Genomic DNA, 26,849 nt, shown 5'->3' with positions numbered 1-26,849 from the left:
ATACATTTTCCATACCTTAATTTTAGCTCTGCTTTGCATTTATTCCGTTTATCTTTTTTTTAAGAGAGGAAGAGAGGGTGGGGGAGGGGCAGAGGGAGAGGAGAAAGAGAGAATATTAAGGAAGCTCCATCTCACAACCCTAAAATCATGACCTGAGCAGAAATCAAGAGTTGGACGCTCAACCGACTGAGCCACCCAGGCGCTCCTATTCTTTGTTTATCTTATCACAAAACAATCCTTGCTTCAATAACAAAATGAGTGTACCAAGTACACACAAGACATATGTACATTTAATAAAAGTATTAGTAAAGTCAGAGACTAAGTCAAAGGCTGGAGGCATGTGAATACTTTATAAATCATAAAATGTGATATAAATGTATATTCTTCTTCCTAGTATTGCTACTTATGACATCGTATCAATTCATTTCCTTTCATTATATAATACCTTAGGCCACAACTTTTTAAATTATCACATGGCTCTCTTTTATCAGGCACCTGATTTTCAGAATTGCCAGATGGACAGACACATGCATCCTGAGGTCTGACTAGATTCTGATTGACCCAGAAAGAAAGAAGATTCAGACTAGCCCAGTGCCTACAACTGCTGAGAGATCTGTCCCAGCTGATTATTTACATGCTACCCCTTCCTCCGGTGGAACTGTGACTCGTCTCCTCACGGTCAAGGTTTGTACATGAGATTGTGCCACTTGCTTTGTCAGGCACAAATTAATGCAGTCGAACTGCACAATTAATTCATGCCACTTTGTCAAGCCAAGTTACAAAGAAAGAACATTGGGAAACCACACCATTACCTCCTTTGATATCTCTACACTGTGTTCGGGCATTTGCTCTCAGGTGCAATGGATCCAAACGGTCTCCGGAAAATGTCTGAGGTGATGGAGTTATGCCGCCGTGAGCACCGTGAGATTTCAGGGAAGCTGATTTCTGTGTGTGTGTGCGTGTGTGTGTTTTCCTAGAAGAAGTATGGCACTGGTGTAATAGAAAACCCTTGATTACATGGAGATTTTGGGAAGGCCATTATGAGGTCATTCAGCAAATCAAGGACAAAGCCCTGATTTACTGAGTTAGCTTCAGAGTGTGCATTTGGGCCTTTTACAAATGACAAGCCAGTGAGGGGGATCATTAGACACCACCCTCGACTCAGGACCATCTCAGAACACCGGCTGCCTGTGCCCCACTATAACACCTCTATTATTTTAACAAGCAAAACCACAGTCTGGTTTCCGCGACTTGCCACAAAATTCTCAGGTCAAGTGTAAATGCGTATTACAGAGCACCCTCTGGCATGTATTGTTAGAGTCCTCATTAAAAAACCTCCAAAAGTCTTCAACTGTGCAATTGGAAATGTTTCCAAATCCTCTTATCCCCAACATAACAAATCCCATTGTTTATTAAATCTGATGTTTTGTAAATTGGATATGGCCTGGCTTATAGGGAAGGAATATCTTCCAAAACAACCCAAGAGAGTTCTTAGGGAAAGACAAGCAAACCAGGAGAGCCCCCTTGCATGGTAAGAAGACAATTCTAGGACTAGGAGACACAACAGCATTGCTAACCAATTACAGTTCTGTCTGGGTCATGCGCTATCTGTAGCAAAAAGAGGCAAGATGGCAGATGCCCTGGGTTATTTTAATTAATTTAATCATGTGACTAATTGGTCTCTGCTGGGTTTCTGTGGTAACTGCTTCCTAAGTGCTCATGGGCAATTGTGTTAAATGTAGCTTGGAATCCGCACGTAGGGCGCAGTGCCTTTGGTGAGCTCGGGAGCCGAGCCCTGCAGCTGCGCTCCCTCGGAAGGTGCCCTGCTGGGTCTCTGATTGTCTGACTGCAGAGCGCTTCCAGCTGCAGCATCCTCTGGAAACAGGCACTGCCTCCCTTTCCTCAAAGCCACTGCTCACCTACCTACGTGGGCGCCAACTCACTGTGGACGTAGGAAAACGATCTGTGATCAAAGAATACCCAGGTTCGGCAAGGGTTTGGAAATTAGACGGAGAAAGGTATCTGTAATAAAGGGACACTGGAATGGGGAAGAGGAGGGAGGGGAAATTAAGGCTACTCTTCTGTGAATAATATGCGGCCCCAGAAGCTATCATGTGTTATTCATAGCTGTCCAAATGATACTAATAAGCCATCCTTTTTAAATGCCTTGCGGGGTTTATCTTTTTTTTTTCCTCATTCTCTTACAATGCCATCTCCTTGTCACGGAGAAGGTGCGTGGGAGAACGGGTGGGTGGATGGCCAGTTTTAGAGCGCAGTCTACTTCAGACAGATGGGAGGAAAATGACTTCCAAATTTTCTCATGAAGTGGGATATGTTTGTATTTGCGCAATGCATTCTAGCACCTGTGCAGAGAAAAAAATGTAATCACAGATTTCCCTCAGAAGATTAAAAAAAAAAAAAGTAAAACCATTAACTGCAGCACAAAGATGCTGCTCTTCTTGATCAAGCCTTTCCATCTGCAGTCCCAGGCAAGACTCTGAGAACAACAGTTTCTTCCCACCCCACCTGCACCCTGAAGAACAGGTCAATGTTTGGACTATTCTAGAAACTCAAGAGAAACTGCTTTCTGAGATCATTCTTGTGTCTATTGGAATGGCGGTGTGAGTGATATTTTTTTCCCGGAGCAGGAGTGGGACGGCAGTAGCAAGGTGACGTTGCTTTTCCTTAACAAATGGCACAGTGACCCAAAGATGCTATTCTGTGTCCTGTGTGTTCCAGACTTCTGCAAATGGGCAGCTCCAATGGACTCCAGCCCTTCCTCTTCCCCCCTCCCCCTCACTCGCAGACATGAAGCAACATCTCGGTAAATTAAGCTAAATCGGCGTCATCTAAAAATTTCACATTAGAGATGAACCTTAAATGGGCTGACAGTCTAAATTCCTTTAAGAGGTGGCAAGGAGTTCTGTTAAGTATTACAATGCATCTGACAGGACATCCAGGCAGCAAGCATTATTTAATCCAACATCTTGCTAAGACCGGGAGCTTCCCCACATCTGTTATGTCTCTGTAATGCAAATGGCAGAATCTGTTCATAACATCACCAGTTTTGTGACTTTAATGACATCCATTTTGAGAAGTACCTGTCTGTTCTAAGTATTGAACAAATTACTGAAAAAATTGTGTCGTTTGATTCTCAAGGTCTATATCCTGGAAGAAGCATCATTTCTGGCACTGAGGCAGAACTGCCCTCTCTCCTAATACTGTAAAGTTGATTATTGCATGCTTATTCTAAAAACTGGCCTGGGATGCCGAGCAGCACCAGTCAATCCCCGGTCTTCTTGTGCCGTCCTTACACTGACAGATTTGCAGCACACCTCCCCCTGTCCCACACCTCCATTCCAGGCTGCACAAGTCAGAATGCCATCCATCCTGTATGTCTGGCTTAAGGGAAGAACTCTAGTTTTCAGAACAGCAGATGAGGAGCTGAGTTTTCCCACATCCAATCACTCTTAGTTAGGATTCTAAATCTGAATTCAAGAGGTCAACGAATGAATTTCAGAAAGCCCATGAACCCATGAAAAAATCTGTAAAATTCTGTGTGTCTGTTTATTTCCTAGAGAAACGGTCCCCTCTGAACTTAAAAGAGGTTAAGAACCGCCTGCCCCAGCCCCAGTTTTCTCTGCTGGTTTCTGCCCCATTCTCCTCCTACCCTGTCTCTAAGCTAGCTTACCGAATTATTGAAATGGGAAAGCCTTAGCTTCATTTCTTTATCAGCCTACTTTAAAACAGATTCAACATCTATTGCTAGACAAATGGATAAGGAAGATATGGTCTCTATATACAATGGAATATTACTCAGCCATAAAAAATGAAATCTTGCCATTTGCAACAACATGGATGGAGCTAGAGGGTATAATGCTAAGTGAAATAAGTCAAAGAAAGACAAATATCATATGATTTCACTCCCATGGGATTTAAGAAATAAACTGAGAAAAAAAGACAAACAAAAAAACAGACTCTTTTAAATATAGAGAACAAACTGGTGGTTGCCAGAGGGGAGGTGGGTGGAGGGATGGATGAAATAGGCATAGGGAATTAAGAGCACACTTATCATGATGAGCACTGAGTAATGTATAGAATCTTTGAGCCACTATACTGTACAGCTGGAACTAATATAACAATGTACGTTAAATACATGGAAATTAAAAATAAAATAAAAATAAAAATAAATAAATTCAAACTTTGTTTTCCCTTGATAGCCAACCTGTCCCCCCAAACAAGTCCCCTGACATGGGCCAGTCCTTGTAAAGGATAAGCCTCGTGCCATGAATAGCAACACAGTCCTGCGGGACGGGCCTGAGCATCATCTCCTTGTGCCATGGACACCAGACCAAACACGGCAACAGTCTATGCCTCCATTTAACTCCTCATCACCTTTGGCCGAAGGCTGAGAACTATCATGGAAAGCTGCATGGGAAGCTGCTTCTCCTTCTTCACTTCACTCCTCAGGCCCGTCTGTGTCTGGTCTTCTTACCATGGCTCCTTCCCCACCAAGTCACTTCTGCCTTCCTTTCCTTCATTTTTACCTGATACAAGAGCTTGACAGAGCACATTTTAAATGTTGAGCATTCCCTTTTACTGTCTGATCAAGATCCTCATTGCCCCCAGTTCTCCATCAAGACAAATGCATACTTCAAAGCAAATTATAAATGGGGCAGCCATTGGCCATTTTTAAGAGATAAATAAGACTCCATTAACAGAGTCCACAATTAAAGTTTAGAAAAACTAACAGAAATACCTTGGTTTAACCTGGTGAAATTGTAGTCAAAATCAAGGAGAATCCAATGGTAAGACCTTAAAGGCCTCCCATCCTGCCATAATAATTACATTTAATACATATCTATCTATTCATCCAGTATTTTCGAGCTGGGTTCTCAGCCCATTAATGAGTCCCAACCAGCAACTTCTTAATGAAATAGAACAGAACAAAACAGAAAATACCAGAGCACATCACATAAAAAAAAATAAGTATTATTTCAGGAAACCTTTGGTTCAGTTTTTTCTTTGTTTTTTAGAGACAGAGTGAGAGTGTGAGCGCCAATTGGGGGAGGGGTAGAGGAAGAGGGAGAGAGAGAATCTCAAGCAGACTCCCTGCTTGGGCACAGAGCCTGACATGGGGCTCAATTTCACGAACCCAAGATCATGACCTGAGCCAAAATCAAGAGTCAGATGCTCAACCAATTGAGCCACCCAGGCACCTCACTTTTGGTTCAGTTTTAAATGGATATACCCTCTTTTGCATATTCTAAAGCCTAAGCATTTTTCATATTTTAATACTTCTGAAATCAAGATGCATTTTATAATTGTTGTCATCCGGGTTGCAGATGTGACATAACTGCATGAAAATCTTTTGTTGACACTTCCTGGCAAAATCAAGAAAATGCCAGCCTCAAAGTGACTTAGGAAATATGAAGTAGGGTAGGAGTCGGGGTGTGTGTGTTTGTGTGTGTGTGTGTGTGTGTGTGTACTAAATTACAAAGCAAGATGCATTTCTTACTACAAGTTCACGGTAAATAAAACTTTGAAAACTAGCATACTAAGCCCTTTTATAAAAGGTATATGTACACTTACTAAATACTGATATTCTAATGAAAAAGAAGAGCAGTTTCTATTGCTCTTCAGGCAACTGCCACTACAATTCTCCTCTTGCTGACTTCAGAGATCTCACGCTGATCACAGCACTGATGGTATCTGCCCCTCACTAGCTGTGCGGTCCCAGCAAGTCACTTCTCTTCTCAGGGCCACAGTTTTCTCATCTGTAAAAGGAGGATGTTGGAGAAACTTTCTCCCATTGCTTTCAGCTTGAACAGTCTAGGAAGTGTGCAGATATGCATTCAACTCTTTACATATCTGTCATGAACCCTGTCTATATTATCTCCTTCTCTGCCTCCTTTATTTTTTTTTAAGATTTTATTTATTTATTTGACAGAGAGAGAGACAGCAAGAGAGGGAACACAGGCAGGGGAAGTGGGAGAGGGAGAAGCAGGCTTCCCACAGAGCAGGGAGTCGGATGCGGGGCTCAATCCCAGGAGCCTGGGATCACACCCTGAGCCGAAGGCAGATGCTTAACGACTGAGCCACCCAGGCACCCCCCGTCTGCCTCCTTTAATCTCTTGTAAACGTTTTCCTAAATATAACCTGAAGACAAAAGGATGTCCAAAATCAATTTTTTAAGTCACAGGATATGGTTTTCAGCATCCGTAGAAAGTCTGTGATATTTTAAAATGTTAAAACATACTCTGGGAACCACAATAAGGACTATACATTTGTTTTTTAACGTGTGACAAGTAGAACTGCCATTCCTGACTCAGATCCTTTAAACTGCCCCGCCTCCCTTTGCTTTTCTCCTATCTGTCCCATTTTCTGTCCCAATCTGCATTTCAGTCTGCATCCTGGCATGTGCTCACTCATGCAGAGAGCCTGGCCCATGAGCTGGGGAAGTCACTCTATGGTCCCCAGTTCTCCTCACCCACATCCGTTCCAGCACTCCTCACACCGTATCATTTGTTTACTTGTCTGTCTCCCCGATTCCACTGTGAGAGCCTTAGTGGCAGAGACATCGCCTTTATTTATCTTGGTCTCCCCAGCCACAGAATAATGCCCAGCATGCTGTGGAGGCTGAAGAAATGGGTAAGCGAATAAATGTGTGGCATGAAATTTCCATACAAGCACAGGAAAACTCACACACTCAGGCAGACATTCCTCTCAGCAGAAACCACGTCTCCGATTTCTGTGCTCCATGGCATCCAGCCCTGAGACAGGTCTCGGCCTCCGAGGACCTATCGGAGTTGCCGGTTCATTCACTGGATGTGCAGGACACGGATCTCTGCCCAAATATGCATTTCTGTGCTTCTCTCCAGCCTTTCACTTCCCCAGTCTAGTCCAGTGTCCTGGTCCAAGCCAAAAGTGATGGGTACAAATGTCCCTGATCTGCTAGCAGTAGCTCCTGAAAGGGAGCTGAGTGACAGAAGGGGTTATTTCAGTGTCAGGACCCAAGAGCAAGATGGACAAAGCCAACTTCCTTCCCATCTCCCCTAAGAGCAAGCTTGGCGTTCCAGGTGGGTGCCGGGCTGCCCAGGAGTGAGTGAGGCCTATCTCTCCACGTCTCCTCCCATGCACAGCTGGTTTAGAGTAACACAGTGATGGCCACCTCTTGCTGGGCCCCTGTACGGCCCTGGAGAATACAGATGACAAGGGCTAACTGTAATAACCACTTTGATGTAGGTTTTATTCAATATGTCATCCATGTCCCTATATATATAAGGAGAAAGAAATTGAGGTACAAATCATCATTACCAACCTCTGACCACATATTGAGCCAAATATCTAGGCCCCAGGGACATCTTGCTGAATTACATGGTCATAAAGAATTACATTTAACTGGTATTTATTAAGTGCTAAATGGTTGCATCAGCAATGTAAAGGAAGTGAACAAAGGGGAATGAAGGAGAAAGGGAGGTCTGCTGGTTGGGGATCAGAAGTGCTAACTGAAGCTCACCTCTTAAGTTTACTTTTGTGCACTTTAATTTTCCTCTCTCATCACATTCACTATGACATACCGTATAAGACATCTAAACTTTTCATCCAACTCTTCCTGAATTTCTAGTTAATTCCAGTTATCTTGATTTAGGCTTCAATAAATACAGATAGGGGCGCCTGGGTGGCTCAGTCGGTTAAGCGACTGCCTTCGGCTCAGGTCATGATCCTGGAGTCCCGGATCGAGTCCCGCATCGGGCTCCCTGCTCAGCAGGGAGTCTGCTTCTCCCTCTGACCCTCCCCCCTCTCATGCTCTCTCTATCTCATTCTCTCTCTCAAATAAATAAATAAAATCTTTAAAATAAATAAATAAATAAATAAATACAGATAATTTCTCTGAGCTCCATCGCTGGTATAGGGCTTGGGAGTATACATCTTCATAATTAATTCTCTGGGGTTTATCTGCTTTTAATTCAGTCTTTAAGTCAAGCTCAATGCTCTGGAATTTGGGAAGCCAACATTCGTTTCTACTTATTAAGCAACTCAGGATACAGGAAAAAGAAAAAGATATCCCCAGCACAGGCTTTCTCTGGTGCCAACAGGCCATAAGATGGGGGATTCTTTATTTCTTTTTCAATCAGTATTGACTTGAATATCAGGTTTGAAGTTCTATGAGGTTTACAGGGGTGGTGTCTGCTGTCTTCCTATTTGATTCACAAAGTCCTCGTACTATATGATGTCCTCTCCACGGTGCCACTTTAACCAGAAGTAGGAAGTTGTCAAACTAAATCATGGACCTGGGATGTGAGTCTACATTCTCTCTCTTGCCTTTACCTGATGTAGCCTGCATCACCCCTTCCCTGGAGCATGCCTCATCAACTCTGCAGTGCACTACAGAGGGGGAAATGTTTTCCCAGCCCAGAAACTCATCAACTTGAACCCTGAAGCATGACATCTGAATTCTTTCCTGCAAGAGCGGGAGAAGCTCACAACTGCTGTACACGATCATTAACAACCTGCTTGCATTTCCAGGGCTGCCTCTGCGGATTAATATATGCACTATGTATTAAACCATCTGCCACGGGGTCTGACCCGGTCTTTCTCCATGGTGGCCAACTGCAAAGGTTACCCCTGAGTGTTAAGAGGCAGGGTACACTTTCATTATATTTATCTTTACCCATTCTTTAGTTTTATTATTGGTTCTTTTGTCCCCCTCAGTATACCTTTTCAGGCTCTTGTATCCCATCTTTGTATAGCCTGGAGCCTAATGAAAATATACTTAATCCTCTATGTCAACTCTTTCAAAGTTCAGCATTAGCCTTTTATAAAAATCAGGTTAAAGAAGGATGGACTACACATTTCCTGTGAAGGTGGGACAAAGTTTAATGTTTGACATACTTTTGCCCACTTTAAAAAACTATCTTTAAAGCAAACATCTAAACGCTATTTATTTTTTATTTTTTTATTTTTTTACTCTAGGCAAGGAACACAATTGAGGCCCCTTCACACCAAACCAAGTTCCCCTCTCTGGGGATGCTGAGAGGCAGCCTGTATCAGGGAGTATGAGGATTGAAAGTTTTTGTCCTCTTGTGCTAGCTGACAGCTCAGTGAATGGAATTGCATCTGATGTCAGGTTACCTCATTATATTCATATATTTGTAGAGCAGGGTTTGGTGTTTTGAGGGGGAGGGGGGCAGCTGGGAGGAGGTAATCCCCTGTGGTTTTTCAAATGAAAGCAACTTAGAAAAAGTAGCAAACTTCCCTTCCTTCCTGTCATCTACTTCCAAATAAGCAATCAGTATATTAAGTGACACTACTCCTAATATAAACCCCTGGGACAGTATGCTATTAATTTATGAGGACTCTGAGGAATATCATCCACTCCTTACCCAGGTTCTTAATCCAAGACAAGGCTTTATTCCTTGCCTTCAGTTATTTATCTTCCTCAAGGGTCTCTTTGGAGGGAGTCAGCCAAACTCTTAAGTGAATTATTTGGATTTTTGAAAATCCAAACAACTTACCTTACTTTTTGCAAGGCTATATTTGGTCATTTTTTTAAGGTTTATATTGAATGCTAACTCAAGACACAAGTACTGTTTTGTTTTGTTTTGTTTTCTCCTCAGAGGAAGGTTCTCAAACGGCGACCCTGCAAACTGTGCACTGTTGTGTTATTTTTCGGAATCTGAGTTTTCTCCCAGTGATGATACTGGAAGCTCAGCAATCTAAAATCCGGAGACTTTTCTATGTAAGTGTACGTGTGTGCCCTTGCACACGTACAGGAACACACGTGAAGGTGAGCACTGGAAGCACTGAGGGCTACCCTCAGAAGAGGCTGGAGGCCCTCCCACCACAATGACTTCCCACTTTCGGGGATGCTTGCAATTTTTTAGTAATACTGGCAGCAACAGCATACTGGACTTCCCTCACATGCTTCGAGCCTTCTGGTTGAGGGCGCTTAAGCTTCTCAGATTTGCTCCAGCTCCTTTTCCTTAGAGACTCAACTCACAATTTAAGTTGCCTCAGATCCCTATAAACGCTGTTGTACCTCAAAAAGACAGGCCAGGGAAGCCACACCCAACCCTCCACACATCCCCATCTTTGTCTTCCACGGCTTTCTAATCTCCTTAGAGCACAGCCCCCGATACCCAACGTACAGAAGCACACTGTGTGTTTTCCCTCTCTCTGGTTGCTTTTTGACATGTCATCTGTGCGTCCTCTCCATTTCCCACTGGTCTTTAACATGTCTTCCGAGTTGCCAGAGACAGATTTTTCACTTTTCTAAAGGATTCCTTTTTCGTACTAATAAAACTTTCATACTTGTCTGCTTAATCACGCCAGCTTTACTGTCCCCTTTTTACTTTTTTGTTTTTGGCTCAGAGGTATATGAACCATCTGTGCCTCTAAAACAGTTTGCTTAAATAGCCTCCAGGCAGATTTTATGGTTTTTAAGTTTTTTACTTTAACCTTCAGCCTGCTGTTAGCCATTTTCATCACAGTTTTAAAATCAGCCTCTTTTGGAAACGACTGTCACTATATGTGGTCTTCAGAAGTTACTGGAACTGGAGAGGGGGCCATGACTCCAGCTGAATTGCACCGTGGTTCCCATCCCCAGTCTGAGGCAGGGGCAGGTACGGTTAGCCTCGGGAAGGCTCATCTCCTCTACCTGGCATCCTGAAGAGTGATGCAGAGGCCTTTCGTTCTGAATATCTGTGTCCACATCATGCAGTTAAGACCCAGGAAGATAAAATCTGAACTGCTTACCTGCCTATTTAGTCATCACATTTCTACAGGCTTGTCACTGTCATCCCAGGCACTAAATGAGATACCAGGCTGAAACAAAGAGTACAAAGAAGGGGAGGAGAACTCCTTCCTTCCCGCCACACCATTGTGCCATGAGAATCGCCCTCTGCTGGGTGCCTGGGTGGCTCAGTCAGTTAAGCGTCTGCCTTTGGCTCAGGTCATGATCCCGGAGTCCTGGGATCGAGTCCCACATCGGGCTCCCTGCTCAGCAGGAAGCCTGCTTCTCGCCCTCCCACTCCCCCTGCTTGTGTTCCTGCTCTCGCTATCTCTCTCTCTGTCGAATAAATAAATAAAATCTTTAAAAAAAAAAAAAAAAAAAGAATCGCCGTCTGCTATTGTGCCAATGGGCCTGCTGTTCTGCTCCCATTTGATCACAGTTGTCTAGTCTGGGGACCTGAGAGTCAATAAGCGTTCCTCTATCCTGAGATTTATCACCCAAACTTCCTGTCTCCCCCCGAATTAATGTTAACATAGGCCTATAGTTCTCTCTACATATAATAAAACCACATCTCTTCCCACACCCAGAGGGAGGTGGGGGGAAGGATCTGCCCTTTCTCTGGCTCTTTCTATCAAAAAAATGACTTACCCCACTTATTTTCAATCATCCAACCATATTTGTCAGACACTCATTATTTTCCTCTCTCAAATCAGTGCATTTTCACCCAACCTTTTCTCTGCTATTATTGTTGTTTTTCTGATACATTTGATAATAAAAACATTTAGGGTCTTAGAGTTATTATTCTTATTCTTATTATTTATTTACAAAATAAATAGAGAGAAGGAGGAGTTACAAGCTGGCAATATACTCCCTGAAATAAATTAGTAATATTGTGCTAACTCCACCGTCCATGAAGCAGAGTGAAAAGTCAGAGAAGGCAGAAGCCAGTAGGCAAGCAACCAATCCCCAAGGGTTGGTAGAAATGAATGAATGAATGAATGAATGAACAAATACACAAACAAATGGATTAATGGGATTATTGTTCCAGGGAATATCTGTTTGTTTTCGTCTTTTTTTTTTTTTAAGTTTTTTTTTTTTTTTAAAGATTTTATTTATTTGACAGAGAGAGAGCACAAGTAGGCAGAACAGCAGGGAGAGGGAGAGGAAGAAGCAGGCTCTCCACCGAGCAGGGAGCCTGACGTGGGGCTCGATCCCAGGACCCCGGGATCATGACCTGAGCCGAAGGCAGCCGCTTAACCAACTGAGCCACCCAGGTGCCCCTATCTGTTTTCTTGTTTATAGGTGACGTTCCATTCCCTCACAAAGAACTTGAAATTAGCAAAGAAGTAGGAGATCGGGGCCAGGATTCCAGATCATGGTGCTGTATCCTCATCCCAATAAGCTCTTCCTTCCCCCTTTCCCCTCCTTCACATCTCTTCATCTTTCAGATTTCAGTGCAAGCCCTACTTCCTCAGGGAAACTTCCAGGTCTCCTGACTAATCAGACCTCCCTGTTAGAAGCTCTCAGAGCACTGTGCCCACACTATCACAGCACTTGACACAGTGACAAGTTCACATTTGTGCTATTATGTAAATAAACACCTGACTTCCCCTGGCCTATACATTTCACGAGGGCAGGAGCGGCTCTCATTGTCTGCTGGAGTGCCAATGACTAGCGCAGTGCCTGGCACACAGGAGCTGCTCAAGAAATATTGTTTAATAGATAAATTAATAACTTGAAAGTTGCAGCCTTCAAGGTCTCTCCTCCTTCAGCTACCTGAACTTGATGCATTCAGCCTCAGACTAAATCCCAATTTGTTTGAACACTCTCCACTCCCTTCTGCTCGGCAGGCAGTTTCCAGCCACAGAGAAAGCCTATATATATGGGGGGCAGGCTCACTCTTGATGAGTAACAGTAGCCTTATCTAGTACCAGATATCTGCCTCCCCGTATCCAGGATGATCCTTGGCCAGCATCTCCCAGGCCACTCACACTGATGAAACTATTTATAGTGCTATCCGCTATTCTAACTGCACCTTTGCTCCTCTTCATAAATAAGCATATCTAACAGCTAACCGCAATCCCTTCATCTTAGTTCCATGCAATCGCATCTTCTATGGAGTCCAAAAAGAAGAGAACAAGTCAGCACTTTGGTCCTGGTACTAAAGGGCAACATTCTAATAATCAGGTTTTCAAATTAGCTGGTCCTAGATAGAAGTAGTTCACCTAAGTGTCCTATGATGAATGTTAACCACATTTTTATCTCTCAATCCATATTTGGATTTCAGATTCCTTCTTCCACATGACAAGAGGAGATGGGCATGCCATATGCATTGTGTAAAGAATTCAACCTCATGAGATAACCTCATGAGGTCCCTCCTCCTTCTCTCTAGTGGATCTTTGCTGGCACCTACCATCAGCCACCATTCTGACCCCTTCCCTCTTTTAAGAGTTTCCAAATTTTCATTCTGGTAGCTGCCCTTCCACATGCAGCCTCCCATGGGCTTTAGAGGAAAAATGAGGCTAATTCTAACATCTGAGGGAAGCCCCGACTGGCTCAAGCTAATCAGAATATCCAGTGCCCTGGTCATAGTCCCAGTTCAGGCATGCGCAAGTGACCTAAGCATAAACAATGAATATGAATTTCAAGACTCTTGCTTGGAATGCTAGGACACAGGCACTCTGTCTTTTATTGGATATGGACAAGGAAGCATATAGGCCTGATTGTTGCTAGCAGCCTTCCCATGACCTCTGGGAAGTTTGCCTTGGAAAATAACCAACACTCCATATACAAAAGTACAAAGATGGGAAGAAATGAAACCACTGCACTACAGGATCAACCTTTCTGAAGCATACCCTACCTTAGGACTTGAATTCCACCAGATAAAAGATGTCCTTTATTGTCTAAACCAGTTTGAGTTGGGTCTTCTGTTACTTGCATTAAAAATCCTGATACATCCTATAACTATCACCAAATTAAGTCTACTCTTAGAATAAAATAAACATCCAAACACTTCCTTTACCCAAAGATGGTCCCTTCAAAGTTACTATCTCCTTTTCCTCACACCACTTCTAGGGGGGTTGTGGATGCATGTGGATGCCATAGGTCTGTCTCCCAGGCCAAGGTTTGGTTTCTGTGTTAAGCTTACCTTCTGAGGTCTTAACCTCCCCCACTAGACTGGGGGCAAGCCCCACCTGCCATATAGAAAGAAAAATCGCTGTGTCAGAACATTTAACCAACAATATCCATCCTTGGTTCATGTCTCCCCACACTTAAAAAAAAAAAAAAGAAAAAAAAAAAACCCTAAACTAGTTCAACATACTTTTGCTACTGGGAAATGTTTCATAACTACTAGTGAATAATTCAGTGAATATGACACTTTTCATTTTCTATTGCCAGACACACCCAACTTCATGGGAATGCTATTGCCTTTCCTACTCTCTAAATCCTCTCTGCATCCAGGATCTTAAATGTATTACTTCCTTAACAGAGATCCAATCAACAGGGAAGATTAGATCATGTCGCACATCCTGCTCAACACCTCGCAAAAGTTGCCATCAAAGTTAGGAGAAAATCCAAACCCGTACCTCTGCGCCCTATGTGAGCTGGTCCCCTAACCACCTTGACCGTTCAACTCCAGGCCTCCTGCTGTTCAAAATGCCAAGCTTGTGCTTCTGCCTTTCACTTGCTCCCCCTCCCCTTGTAAACTCTCTGCTCCAAGCTCTTCTCGTGACAGCTCCATCATCCATTCTGTCCCTACCCACACATCACCTCCTCAAGGATGACTTCTGTAACCACCAGATATGAAACAGCACCCCATCGCTCTCCATCCCCTCACTCTCCTTTTTTTTCATAGCACTTGTCACTCCCTGAAATTGTGTCACATATATACGTACTTTTACTGGTATATTATCTATCTCCCTTCGAGAAAGAATGTAAGTTCCTTTAAGGCAGGGACTTTTCTCTTGTTTAATAATGTATCCACCAAACCCAAAACAGTGCCTAGCATATTATAGAGACTCAGTTTATCTTTTATTTTATTTGTTTAAATAAATGGATGAATAAATAACAATTTTTCTAATCTTGACTAAAAACAAACAAAAAAGCAGCACAGAGACTTGTCTCCTACTAGGCAAATCCCTCTTATCTTTAAGTATTTGCCTTGCTTCCCCCCGCCTTTTTTTCATTTTTTAATTGAAGTATAGTTGACACACAATATTATATTTCAGGTGTGCAACATACTCATTCAACATTTATATACATTATGAAATGATCACTGTAAGTCTAGTTACCATCTGTCACCATACAAAGTTATTACAATATTATTGATATATTCTCTATGCTGTAATTTATGACCCTGTGACTTATTTATTTTATAACTGGAAGTTTGTACCTCTTAATCCCCTTCACCGATTTTGCCCATCCCTCCCACCCCTCTCCCCTCTGGCAACCACCAGTTTGTTCTCTGTATTTATGAGTCTGTCTCTGCTTTTTGTTTGTGTATGTTTATTCATTTGTTTTTTAGATTCCACAGATAAGTGAAATCATATGGTATCTGCCTTTCTCTGTATGACTTATTTAACTCATCATAATACCCTCTAGGTCCATCTATGTTGCCGCAAATGTCTATTTGCCTGGCTTTATCTCACCTACTCCTTGGTCTCTGTATCCCTAAATCCTTTGACACCAACAATTTAAATTGCTCCAACTTATAAACCATTTAATCCTACATGTGATCACAGAAAGTATCAGGGCCTTCAAAGATTGGTCTTTTAACAAAGAGTTGGATGTGCAGTCTTAGAACCGCTCACCCTATTTAAGATAATATGAATTTATTCTATCAAAACAGATCACAAGATAATATATCATTTATTTGGATCCATATAGAAATCACCACTTTACCCTAGAATGTCTGGCAATCAGCCTGTGAAGCAGACTAGCAATTGTCATACCTCAAAATTTCTATTACCCACTGAATCCCCAAAATACACTTATTTCTATTACCCACTGAATCCCCAAAATACAATTCACAATCAAGAAAGGAAAACACTAAGAAAATTCAAGTTTGTGTGACAAAAATCGGAGGCAAAATCTTTGATTTATAAATTCTACTATCTCTGTGGAAAACAAACAATCATTTCAAAGTCAAAGCAGTTGTTTTTCCACAATCAAAAGTAGTTAAATACTTTTAAATTCATTTGAACATATTTATGAAGGATTTCTCCTATATGCCTCCAAAGCTCTCTTATAAATCAGTATAATGTTTTCAAGGCACATTTAGAAGTAAAAAATTCCTATCTACTAACTGTATTTTCTTCTATTAGAAGATAAATTAAGCAGAAAATACATTAATGTCTGAATTTATAATAGGAGTGGTTAACCCTTAGCCATAGCAAACTAATGAGGAATATTTTACCATGTGAGGATTAATCAGGGCTCTCCAACACTATGTAATTTGACATTCTGAGGACTTAATCATGAATGGATTTTATTCCCCTATTTACTTTCCATCATGGGGATGCCTTACAAAGACACTACATGTTAGAATAATATAATCCTGGAGCTTAATCTTATTACTTTAAAGAAATGTCATTTAAATAATATTCCATAGCTTTTAAAAAGAGTCCTTACAGGAGCAGCACTTGACGATTATGTTGTCTCTGGGTTAAATGCAGCTCAAACACTGAGGAAAGTATTAATATAGAAGTACTGAGCCTCAGAGCCTGGATCTGTCGAACCCTCTGTTAGCAATGAGACAGCAACACAAATTCTGGGAGGTTGTGATTATCGGACATTGGCTTCCATCCCCGGCCACTGATTATCTCTTTCTTTGTTAAAGACTACAGGAGTTTCATTTAACTAGAGTGCTCAGTAAATTGCAGCAGAGTTCAAGCATCTTTTATGGATTCATTAAACCATTGATCTGCCTTCTTATGCTTGTAGGAGCGCCCAGTTCTGGCCCACAGCCTGTGTTTACAGAGAATGCAACAGATTGGCGTTTGTAACCTCCAAAGGCAGTCTGTCAGTAGACATTAGATTGCACTGTGTGCATGGCCGCTCTAAGAGTGGACTGTAACGTAAGGAATTCCCCATTCTCCAGCTCAACTTCTGGGGCAGGAATTATGCGGCATTCTACAACAAGCTTCGTTTTATTCCATCCTAATCTGTGATAATATGAACAAAGAGCAAAGAGCCCAAGGAACAAATAAGCGCACATGGCTTGCCCAGTTCACATGTTCGCTTCTGTGTGCAGAAGCCAGACGGCGATACTGAGACAGGGGAGGAATAAAGACCACAGGTGTGCCTATAGCTTGCATCTCCTGCATATGGCCATCTTGGGTGTACTAGCTTTTGTGACCAGACATTGCAAAAGTGTATGAGAAAAATTCTGCATTGAAACTACTACCTTAAAATATCTCAAGGCAAGCCACCTGGCCTGTCTTGGATACTTCACATTTTTTTTTTCAAGATTTTATTTATTTGACAGAGAGAGAGAGACACAGCGAGAGAGGGAACATAAGCAGGGGGAGTGGGAGAGGGAGAAGCAGGCTTCCCGCTGAGCAGGGAGCCCGATGCGGGACTCGATCCCAGGACCCTGGGATCATGACCTGAGCTGAAGGCAGATGCTTAATGACTGAGCCACCCAGGCGCCCCAAGATACTTCATATTTTTAACAAAGCATTTGAATTAACAGCCTACCTACGGTCCTAGGAAAATGCACAATCCTTCTCTCTTGGTTTCTCTGCACAGGGCATTAAGTACTCTTAAAAACTTCTCCCTCCTGTGGTCTTTATTAATAAGGTCTCATGACACCTTCCTTTTCAAGTCTGGCACAAAGAGGGCTGGATGTAGCTCAGGATGAGAGAAGCACATCAGAACGACCCATTAGATAATTCTTTAAATGCCTGTTCTTCCGATAAACCAAGAATACCGCTAGCAGCAAGATGAGAAAGTTGGCAATGCAAGTGACTGGATCGATAAGGAGAAAGCATGTCCCAAATAACTAGAACCCTTCCTGATCATTTGTTTCCTGAACTGCCCACTGCCCCACCAGACAGCCAGACTATGAACTTGAGGCACACGCATTCATCACTCTGCAGCCGCACTCACCAGAACACAATGCAGCTGATGCAATGTGACGCTGTGGTTAATGTTAAAAGAGAGCGTGCCTTTGAGATGGATTGGATAATTACCGGCAGTTCAAATGAGAGAAACTTGATTTAAGTGTATAGCATTAGCTATCACTAGAAGGATGTCCAGACACTGACTGTGTCTGAAAATCAACATTCGAAAATATGTCAATAGCCCTGCACATTGACCCCCCCAGGTGATCAGATTCAGATCTATGAAAAATCCTCCCCCCGTTCTGTGCACTGAAAAGAAATGTTGAACAAACACTGGGGCTTGAAGCTATTTGGAGTTTTAATCATCTCTTCATATTTAGTCTAAAATATCTAATATTATTCAGAAGTTGACATCCATTCTGGATAACAGTTTAGAATTATTTCTCTGTTTTCCCCACAACCTCCAAAATGTAGCCCACTAAAAACTAAATGGGGGTGCTATTCCTTTCTTGCAGTAGAAACGCACTTACCCCATTCTGTTTGTGTTCCAGGTATCCCTTAAACCAGTGCTTCTTAAGTGGTGTTCACGTGTTCTGATATACATGATCACATGCTTCTCCCCCGCCCGAGCTTCGGATGGCTTCCAGGGGCACTGGGTCCTACCCAACCGGCAGAAGTTCTGCCCTGGAACCCTTTCTGGCTTTCTTCAAGAGCCCAGGAATCACTTTAACCTGACCTACGTCTTACTTCGACGTCTTACTTCGCTGCTCAGAACTTTCCTGCTGGAACCCCACCCCAAATGTGTTTCAAAGGGCTAACACCTTCCCCCTCCTCTGCTATTGCTTTTTTCATAGGTTCTCATTTGCAGCCGCTCATCAATATTCTATTCCATATTTCAAAATACCACAGAACGAGAGAACAGTTGGGTTTGTTGTTCTTTCCCTAGAGCTTTCTGAGGACGCCCCTGTTTGCTGTGACCGAGAAGGAACTCAGCCACTGACCTACAGACTGAAGCCTTGTGGGGGACAGGGGGCCACCGTCCATGCACCCAGTGGACAGGCTTGCAGCACAGATCCAGCAGACACTGCAGACCGGAGCGATCGTGCTGCAGACTGGGGGAGGTAGACAGACCCAAAAGGCTCATTGACGCCCCATAAAAACCAGGTGAACCTCCAGGAAGAACTCTGGTGCTTCCCTTGCCACATTTACTTGTCCATCGAGAATATTTGCAAGCACCTGGCAAAAGCGAGTCTGTGGCCTGAGATTCAGGCAGTCAAAGAACATTAATTACAAATAATTTCTTAATGTCCTTCCCCAAACTTTCATGAATGATAACTATTTTGCAAATTAAATCTTGCAGGTGTTTCAAGGGAACAAAGTAGAGAGGTTAATCACTAGATAAGCAGGGCAACTGTCACACATTTCTTCTGTGCTACTAGGTAATGAAGTCTGAAATTGAGAACCTTTTCCAAGATATCTTCACGTTTAATAAAAAGACCAATACAGTAGTCCCCCTTATCCATGGTTCATTTTCCTTGGTTTCAGTTATTTGTGGTACACTGTGGTCTGGAAGCAGATATCTTCCTGATTTATCACCACAAGGTCAAGAGTAGTCTAACACTACATCACAATGTCTATGTCTCACAGTTTCACAAGAAGAAGGGTCAGTACAGTCAAGATATTTTGAGAGAGAATCCACATTCACGTAAGTTTTATGATAGTACATTGTTATAACAGTTCTATTTTATTAGTAGTTCTTATTGTTAATCTCTGTATTGTGTTTAATTTATAAAGTAAACTTTATCATAGGTATGTATGTATAGGTAAAAATATAGTATCAATAGGGTTCAGTACCATCCGTGGTTTCAAGCATGCACTGGGGGTCTTAGAAGGTATCCCCCAGGAATAAGGGAGGACTACTATAGTCTAAATAAAATGTGTCTTCAAATAATACAATACATGCTAATGAGTTATGGATCTTCCAAAAGAGATCTCTTCTAAGAAGAAATCACTGTGAATGCAGGGAAATCATTTGAAAGTGAAATAAATGCTTTATTATACAATATTCCCCTCTTTAAATATTTATTATTATCATGGTTAGCGATTTAATGACATGATTTGCAAATGTTGTTTCTGTCTATATAACCTTTTAATCTTTAATTCATCCTTATTGTTATCTCTTATCTACATAGCTTACTTCCCACTATGGTCTGGTGGGGAACAGCAACATGGTATTGAAGAAGTATTTCTATTTTTCTTGTTTCAAATTACAGAAAAATTAGAACAAGGAAGCAAAACTTTGGTGTTTTTAGGAAATTGTGTCTGTTACTAAAATATCAATGCCAGGAACCCATAAAGAACACTAAAATTTAAGATCTTAACAAAGAAAAAATAAACAATCATTTACACTGCCTACGTTGACCATTTGTCTTGAGTTTTTATTTCCTCCTTGATTTCTGGACATTAGTTTAGATAACAAGATATTTTCCCAAGCAGAAGGAAAAAGACCAAACATGTGATATTTGGAAATGACTCCTACTGTGGTCTTATGTGTTACTCTTGTTTTTAAAGGGATAATGGTTACAAGGCATACTCCCTTAGGAAAGAATATTTTAAGTGTTATTGTGCAAAGTAAAACTGGTATTTGTTACACAAAACACTTCAGCATCTCTTGCAAAACCACTAAGACACCTCTGCAACTTTCCAACTCCTAGGCGAATCAGTAGGCTAGAAATGTTCTCAAGTCCTTCTCTACTTGTGGCCTCAAAAAGGGGCTGGGAAAAGAGCAAGCTCTTGCTTCCCTGTAAAGTCTCCAGTGCATCGAATAATGAGACTGACATACCATTGTTCGGCCAATGCCCATAGATTACAAAAGTATTTTTCTTACCCACTGTTTCAAAAAACTTTTAAGCCAGCAATTGAGCCTGTTGGGGATAAGGATTCTACAAAATATAATTATGAATTAACACTATCACTTCTTAGAGCCAACATCCTGAAATGTATAAGCTAGTAGTTAGGTTCCTTAAGTGAATACAGCTGTGACTCACAGTCCTTTCCTAACAGAAACATCTTGAAAAAAGCCTACATACGTGTAGCGATCCAAACAACTCTTCAAATAAAATTTTAAATTCGGTTTAAAAATATAAACTACATGCCATAAAGGGTTAACTTGGCTTCAGTCTACCCCACCTTACTTTATAGGGCCAGGGTTTGTGAGAGACGGATATGACATTCTTAACCTACTCCATCAAACAGACACAGAGACCCAGAGAAAGGAAGGGCGGAGAAGCAAATGAAATTTAAAGAGCCAATTTTCAGTGGGCCTTCATTTTGAGAGTTAGGCTATTTTTGTCCTTGTTTTTAGCAGCAAATCAATTCCTGCCTCCATACCCAAGCATTTGTGAAGAGGATAGCACAGCTGTCCAATTTACATTCATAAATGCAGGTGTTGCTCAGACACAAAACAGAGGTCAGCTGAATACGGGTCCTAATTAGCTACCTTTTCTACTAGGATTTTTCTTTGTAAAGTTATGCATGCAATTTGGGTTCAACTTAGAGACCATTTTTAGATCCCAGCATGCTATCCACCAAGAAGCGGGCTGTCATTATAAAGCATAATTTACAGCATAGTTAACTTTACATGTTTTTTAAAATCTACATTATACCTAAGGCAAATTTCTCTTCTACACACACATTATTCACTGTTTTCCATCCCCTTCTGAATATCTAAAATTTAGTGCAGAATTTAGCCAGAAAATCTTTTATGACAGAATGGGAAGAATTTTGCCCTTTTTCTAAGATTAAGAAAGTCCACAATTTTAATAATGAGGACTAAAGACTTGGTTAAATGACACAAGGAAAGTAGCTATTTGCAATTGTCTTCAGTGGGGAACACCCTGGGGCTTGTTACAGCAGTTCTTAGAAATGGCAGGATGGAGACTGGTATCGAATACAATCCATTAGGAAACCCAAGCCCTAAATGAAATGACCACAAAATCCTATCAGTTAACAGAAATGCAGCAGCTGTACATGTTTATTGTAATACAATAGGATATTGTTGCAGAGATAACACTCTTAAAATTCAAAAAAAAAAAAAAAAAAAGAATCCAGCAAGCGATGTGACCAGTTTATTACCCTATTTGAAAAATGAGAAGGTTTAGTGTGGCAGAGCTTTGGAATACATAAATAAGCATGAAGATCGCAGAGAAGACAGGTATTGTACGTACACTAATGGGCTGTTGGGATCAGCTGTCAAAGTCACTGGCTAAACTTCAAGCCACTGTGACTCCCAGCTTTTGCAGGATGTTCAAAGACCTACCCCAATAACTCCCTGCAGGAAGTGAAAGGTAATGGTCCTCCCCCCCACCCCTCCCCGCTGATTTTACCTGCCATAAGTATTCCAAATACTAATTCTTATCGTGGCTCCCATTTATCCATCTTTTAAAACTGCATGCTATGGAAGTTTAAATTCAGTTTGACCTTAAACTTTATAATGATGTAATATTACATGTTATTTACAATGATATACATTTTTATATATGGTATTATATATATAAATATGGTATTCTGGGCTGTTTCAGAGGCTTACTAAAGTAAAATCATTTTGCAAAAGATGACATGTATCACCAGGATTCTGACAAATTCATCTGGCTTGATTTTCCTCACTACAGGCCATCCATCAAGATTCAGACCCATAATCCTTCAGAACCATAAAAAGACAAAAACCCCTGTTCTCTAGCCATCTTCTGGGATGGAATGCAAAATATTTTGTTGTGGTAAGTAGGGCTTTGAAGATGAAAGCACTGGGTCCACTCCTATGATTGTTACCCCAGTGCTCAGCGTTCAAAATGGGAGCCCCGGGGTCTTAGAGATCATTTTAATCCTCCTATATTAAAACAAAACGTGTCTCCCATGCATCGCTCTAACCGCCCTCCTCTGGAGTCTCACTGGCCCCTCCCGAGGGAAAATGAACTCAACTGTTGACTGTCCCAAAAGAATTCCAAACAATTTCCTTACTTGCCTCCCTGTTCAGTGAAGATTATGAGCCTAATTCTTAGAGACTGCTACTAAAATTCCACCCCGCTGAATCCTGCAGCCTAATTCTTTCAGCATTATGTTTTTTGGCAGAATGATGTGACCCAAATTTGCAGGAGATAATTTGCTGCAACAGTGCTTCTTGCAATGCAGTGAACCCGAGATTAGCATTTCAGGATTGCAAATATCAGACTTAAATGATAATAAAATTGTTTGCTTCAAGAAAAGACAAATTTCGATCTTGTATTAGGAAATGGAAATGCTTAGCAAAATGTGGACAATTTTATGAATTAAGGAAGCTTTACAGATCAATGGAAAATAATCAAGAACTAGCAATTTACTTCAGTAATTAGTGGCAAAATGCTACAGCGGTTCTTTAAAGATTAAGGAACTAGCTGTGCGTGTATGTGTGTGTGCTATTGTAAAAACATCATGCATTCCATTTCTCATCAATGGTGGCTAATACTATTCTAAAAGGACATTTTCAGATCTGAGGTGTCTTAAAACAAAACAAAACAAAACAAAAACTGATTAACTATGGCTGTTCCTGTGTTCACCCACCATGCTGCTCACCAACGCTTGGCTGTGTGAGCAATGTTGGTTCAGGTATTCATTATTTCACCTTTTCTCAATATCAATCAACTTGCACATAAGGCGTCAAGAGAGACTTGACATTCTTCTTGATGAGAATTTGTGGTTCTTGATTAGAATTTGTGGATCAGGTTGTAAAGAGCCAGAGCAATATTCCCATTGGGAACAAATATTAAATTGTGTGGACTAAAGCTTTCTGGCCACACTTCCGTGGCTCGCTCCTTGGCCTCTGTAAGAAATCTCTACCACTTATCTTCCGTGGACTCTAGTCTATAGACTCTACTGCTGGAGAGACACTGTCACTTCGGATGTCACTCAGCTGCGATCACAGTGTCCCTCCTCATCCGGTTCTCATTCACCCTCTCAGAATTCAAACATCAAGACAGAGAAACGGAAGAACAGGTTACACTTAGAAGGGGATTCCTCATTCCGAAAGGTTAAGTATGACAGAGGAGAACAGACAAAACAGAAAAAAAAAAGTAAAATGTGCACAGTGTTTTCAGCTAGAAGCTAGGAGGCACATGCGCACATGGTCTGGGAGGCCTGCATAGCCTCCTCTCTCTACGTGCTCTTACCTTATTTCTCTTGAAGTAGGCTCGTCGGCAGGCTGCAAAGCACTTCTCGCTGCAGAAGCTTTTCACCTCACTTCCCATACTCAGGGAATAGCGCTTGATTCCCACTTTCTGGCACCAGGCACACATTATTTGTACATTTGACACATCATCTTCTATAATAAAAGTATAAGAAAAATGTTCATATCAGAAGCAAACATCCCTTCAAACTTAGACACACCCTGAGCCTGACAGAGCTACTTGAGGTCTAATTTTAATTTCTGCACCTCACCACTTTCTGACCTCTGTAGGATAGCCAGCTCCTGAAAGGAAGACTCAATGCTTTCTTTTTTTTTTCTTGGTTGGCTCTTAAGTCTCCAAAAAACATCATTTACTTAAAATCCAGAGCATGAATGCACACCCAGGAGGGCTCCCAGGGCTTCTTAGCCTGGTAAAAATGTATATTCTACCTGGTTAAACCAGGCTCGGTACTCATGAAGCTTGTAAAATGACCCGTTTCTTCAAAGGTACTACTGAAAGCCTGTGAGATCCACACTAAGTGGGATACCCAAGTGCTAACCCACAAATGTGATGCCCTAATGCCGAAATGGAGGGATGGTAATGGAGGTTTCAGCCGTGAGACCTGAGGTCAGACAGCAATAAAGATCATTCTCGGCTAGACTGGTAGTCCTAGCAGCTCCTGCAGGACCCGCTACCCATGTCATGGAGATGTACAGAATGATGTTAAGTGACATGCGAATATTTTCAATAATTAAAATACTGCATTTCTTTTCCTTTGCAAGAGAAGAAAACAAATTTAACTGGCAAAACAAGCCCATGATATCACAAATATTACTGCTCAAAGTGAAGAGAGGTTTTTAAAAGTGAGTCAGTTTATAATAAAATATATTGAGTAAATCATAATGCAGATGATAACAAGTTATGACAAAAATGTGACAGTGATATTCAAACGAATGAAGTCTGGGAAATACTGGCCCATTTAGGGGTGGGGGCAATAAAAGGAGACTTTAATTAGAAGTCTATAAAATATTTTCTTGCTGCCTCCTAGGGACTTTTGCTATATCTTGAGTTTTCTGGTCCTCCCAATTGACAATGTGTGTACATTGACTGATTGCCACTATTAGCCACATTTCTCCTTCCTTTATGGATTTTTTTTTTTTAACTATCCCAGATTCATGCTCCAGACATGAATGGTAATCACAAAATCCCCAATAAGCTCTGGTATAGTGTTGTCTGATTTCTGAATAAAATCCCCCAAAGACTAATTGCTAAGCAAGGCCTGGTCCATGAGTTGTTGACATATTCATGGTTCACAGAGTCTGTCATGCAATCATTCCATTTCCAGGGAAAAGATTTGGTTTGAGGCAGTGCGGTCATCAGCCTGCAAAATTAGAAGCAAACTAATTTGTAGTGCAGTGATACGGCTCTTATTCCCCTGAGTATCATCACTCAGAACTATGTGCAGCATTTTATTTACCTTAATGGAATAAATATTGTCATTTTAATGACCACTTTTTTTCCACAAATTACATAATGTGATCTATTGTTAATTATCAAATGAGACAGTGTAAAAATGACCATTGATATTAATCAAACATTTTTGGTAACATAACTTTCTTTAAATGGAGTCATAACATGAATTCAAATGTCATACAATTACTGCATTTCATAATTTGTTCTAGTCAAAGAAAGCTTTATTTATATTTTATATGGTTTCTAGTATGGCATCTGTCTACATATAGACATTTTACATGAAATGCCTATAGACATGAAATGTTATAGACATGAAAATTGAACCAAACTCTACAATTACCTCAGAGTATAAAGGAGTTTTTTTTCTTAATTAGATTAGAAATAGCATATTTTAAAAATAATCATCTGTCATTCCTAAGCTAATTTGAACTATGAGTTTCTATTCTTCCCAATTGATTCGCTGCTTTAAAATCTTAAAGTCCTAAAAAAGAAGATGATACAGCAGAACTCTCCCAAAGGATCCGCTGGCAATATGTTTGATTCTGGTGAAATCTGTAAGGAAAAGAAATTTTTATGGGGGAAATTATTTGGCCTGAGAGTTCAAAAAGGAGACCCCCCCCTCCTTCCTAAGGAGCTGCTTTAGAACAACCATTAGGTTCCCCTTGTTGTTCCTTCCCTTAAATTGTCTCGTTTGGGAAACAAAACCTAAAATTTTTCTTTCTAGATCTTTAATGGATATAAATAAGATAAGATAAAATAAAATAAAATAAAATAATCCACTATAATGGACTAAAATTGAGATGAAAAAGGGTAGAGAACAAAGCACTAAGGAGGTGGGCACACGGCCTGGCAGGAAAGGAGGCTGGGGAGAGGGGCAGCTCGCAATCTCCCTCACGCTTCCCTCCATCAGCACAGGCTGACTGGCTAGTCAGTTTTTTAAGAGGAGGCAAGGATACTTTCTTACAATAGACTTAACAGAGAAACAAAAAGTAGAATTTTAAGGGAGATTATTTTTATAAATCATTTATACTATAAAGTAACAATGTGGGAAGATGAGACAAAAGAAATTGTGCACTTTTGTTTTGTATGTGGCAGTTGGAAAACTCTTAGAATGGTGGTTAGCATCTGTCTTGTTAAATAATTCAGTATTTCCATCCGTTTCTCATAAAATTCCATTTCATAAAGGCAAACACTTCGGAAAAATTCCATCGGATTTCTCCTTTTCTGTCATCGAACCATTACCAATAGCTAGTGCTCCAAAGATGAGAAAACATTTTCAGATATCTCAGGTACTCCAGTCTTATAAAAGCCATTTTTATTCACATTATATTTAAGAAACTAAGAACTATAATTATCTAAGTTAATTTTTCAGCTAAAACA

The 26,849-nt window shown here is 41.1% G+C and overlaps 1 protein-coding gene across 3 annotated transcripts in view; it reads right to left on the bottom strand.

Moving 5' to 3' along the window:
* Nucleotides 1-26,849, bottom strand: part of SOBP (sine oculis binding protein homolog) — a 162,332-nt gene that overhangs the window by 96,307 nt on the left and 39,176 nt on the right. For all 3 annotated transcript variants that reach the window (XM_081828754.1, XM_081828752.1, XM_081828753.1), the window contains one exon: nt 24,000-24,151. In XM_081828754.1, the coding sequence (XP_081684880.1) occupies nt 24,000-24,151 (152 nt within the window). The remainder of the gene's footprint in view (nt 1-23,999; nt 24,152-26,849) is intronic.

This window comes from Leptonychotes weddellii, chromosome 8, assembly GCF_054177405.1.
Source record: "Leptonychotes weddellii isolate Sample4059 chromosome 8, ASM5417740v2, whole genome shotgun sequence".
Classification (NCBI taxonomy): Eukaryota; Metazoa; Chordata; class Mammalia; order Carnivora; family Phocidae; genus Leptonychotes; species Leptonychotes weddellii.
The sequence above is the reverse complement of the archived record's forward strand: the minus strand, read 5'-3'. Positions and strand labels throughout refer to the sequence as shown.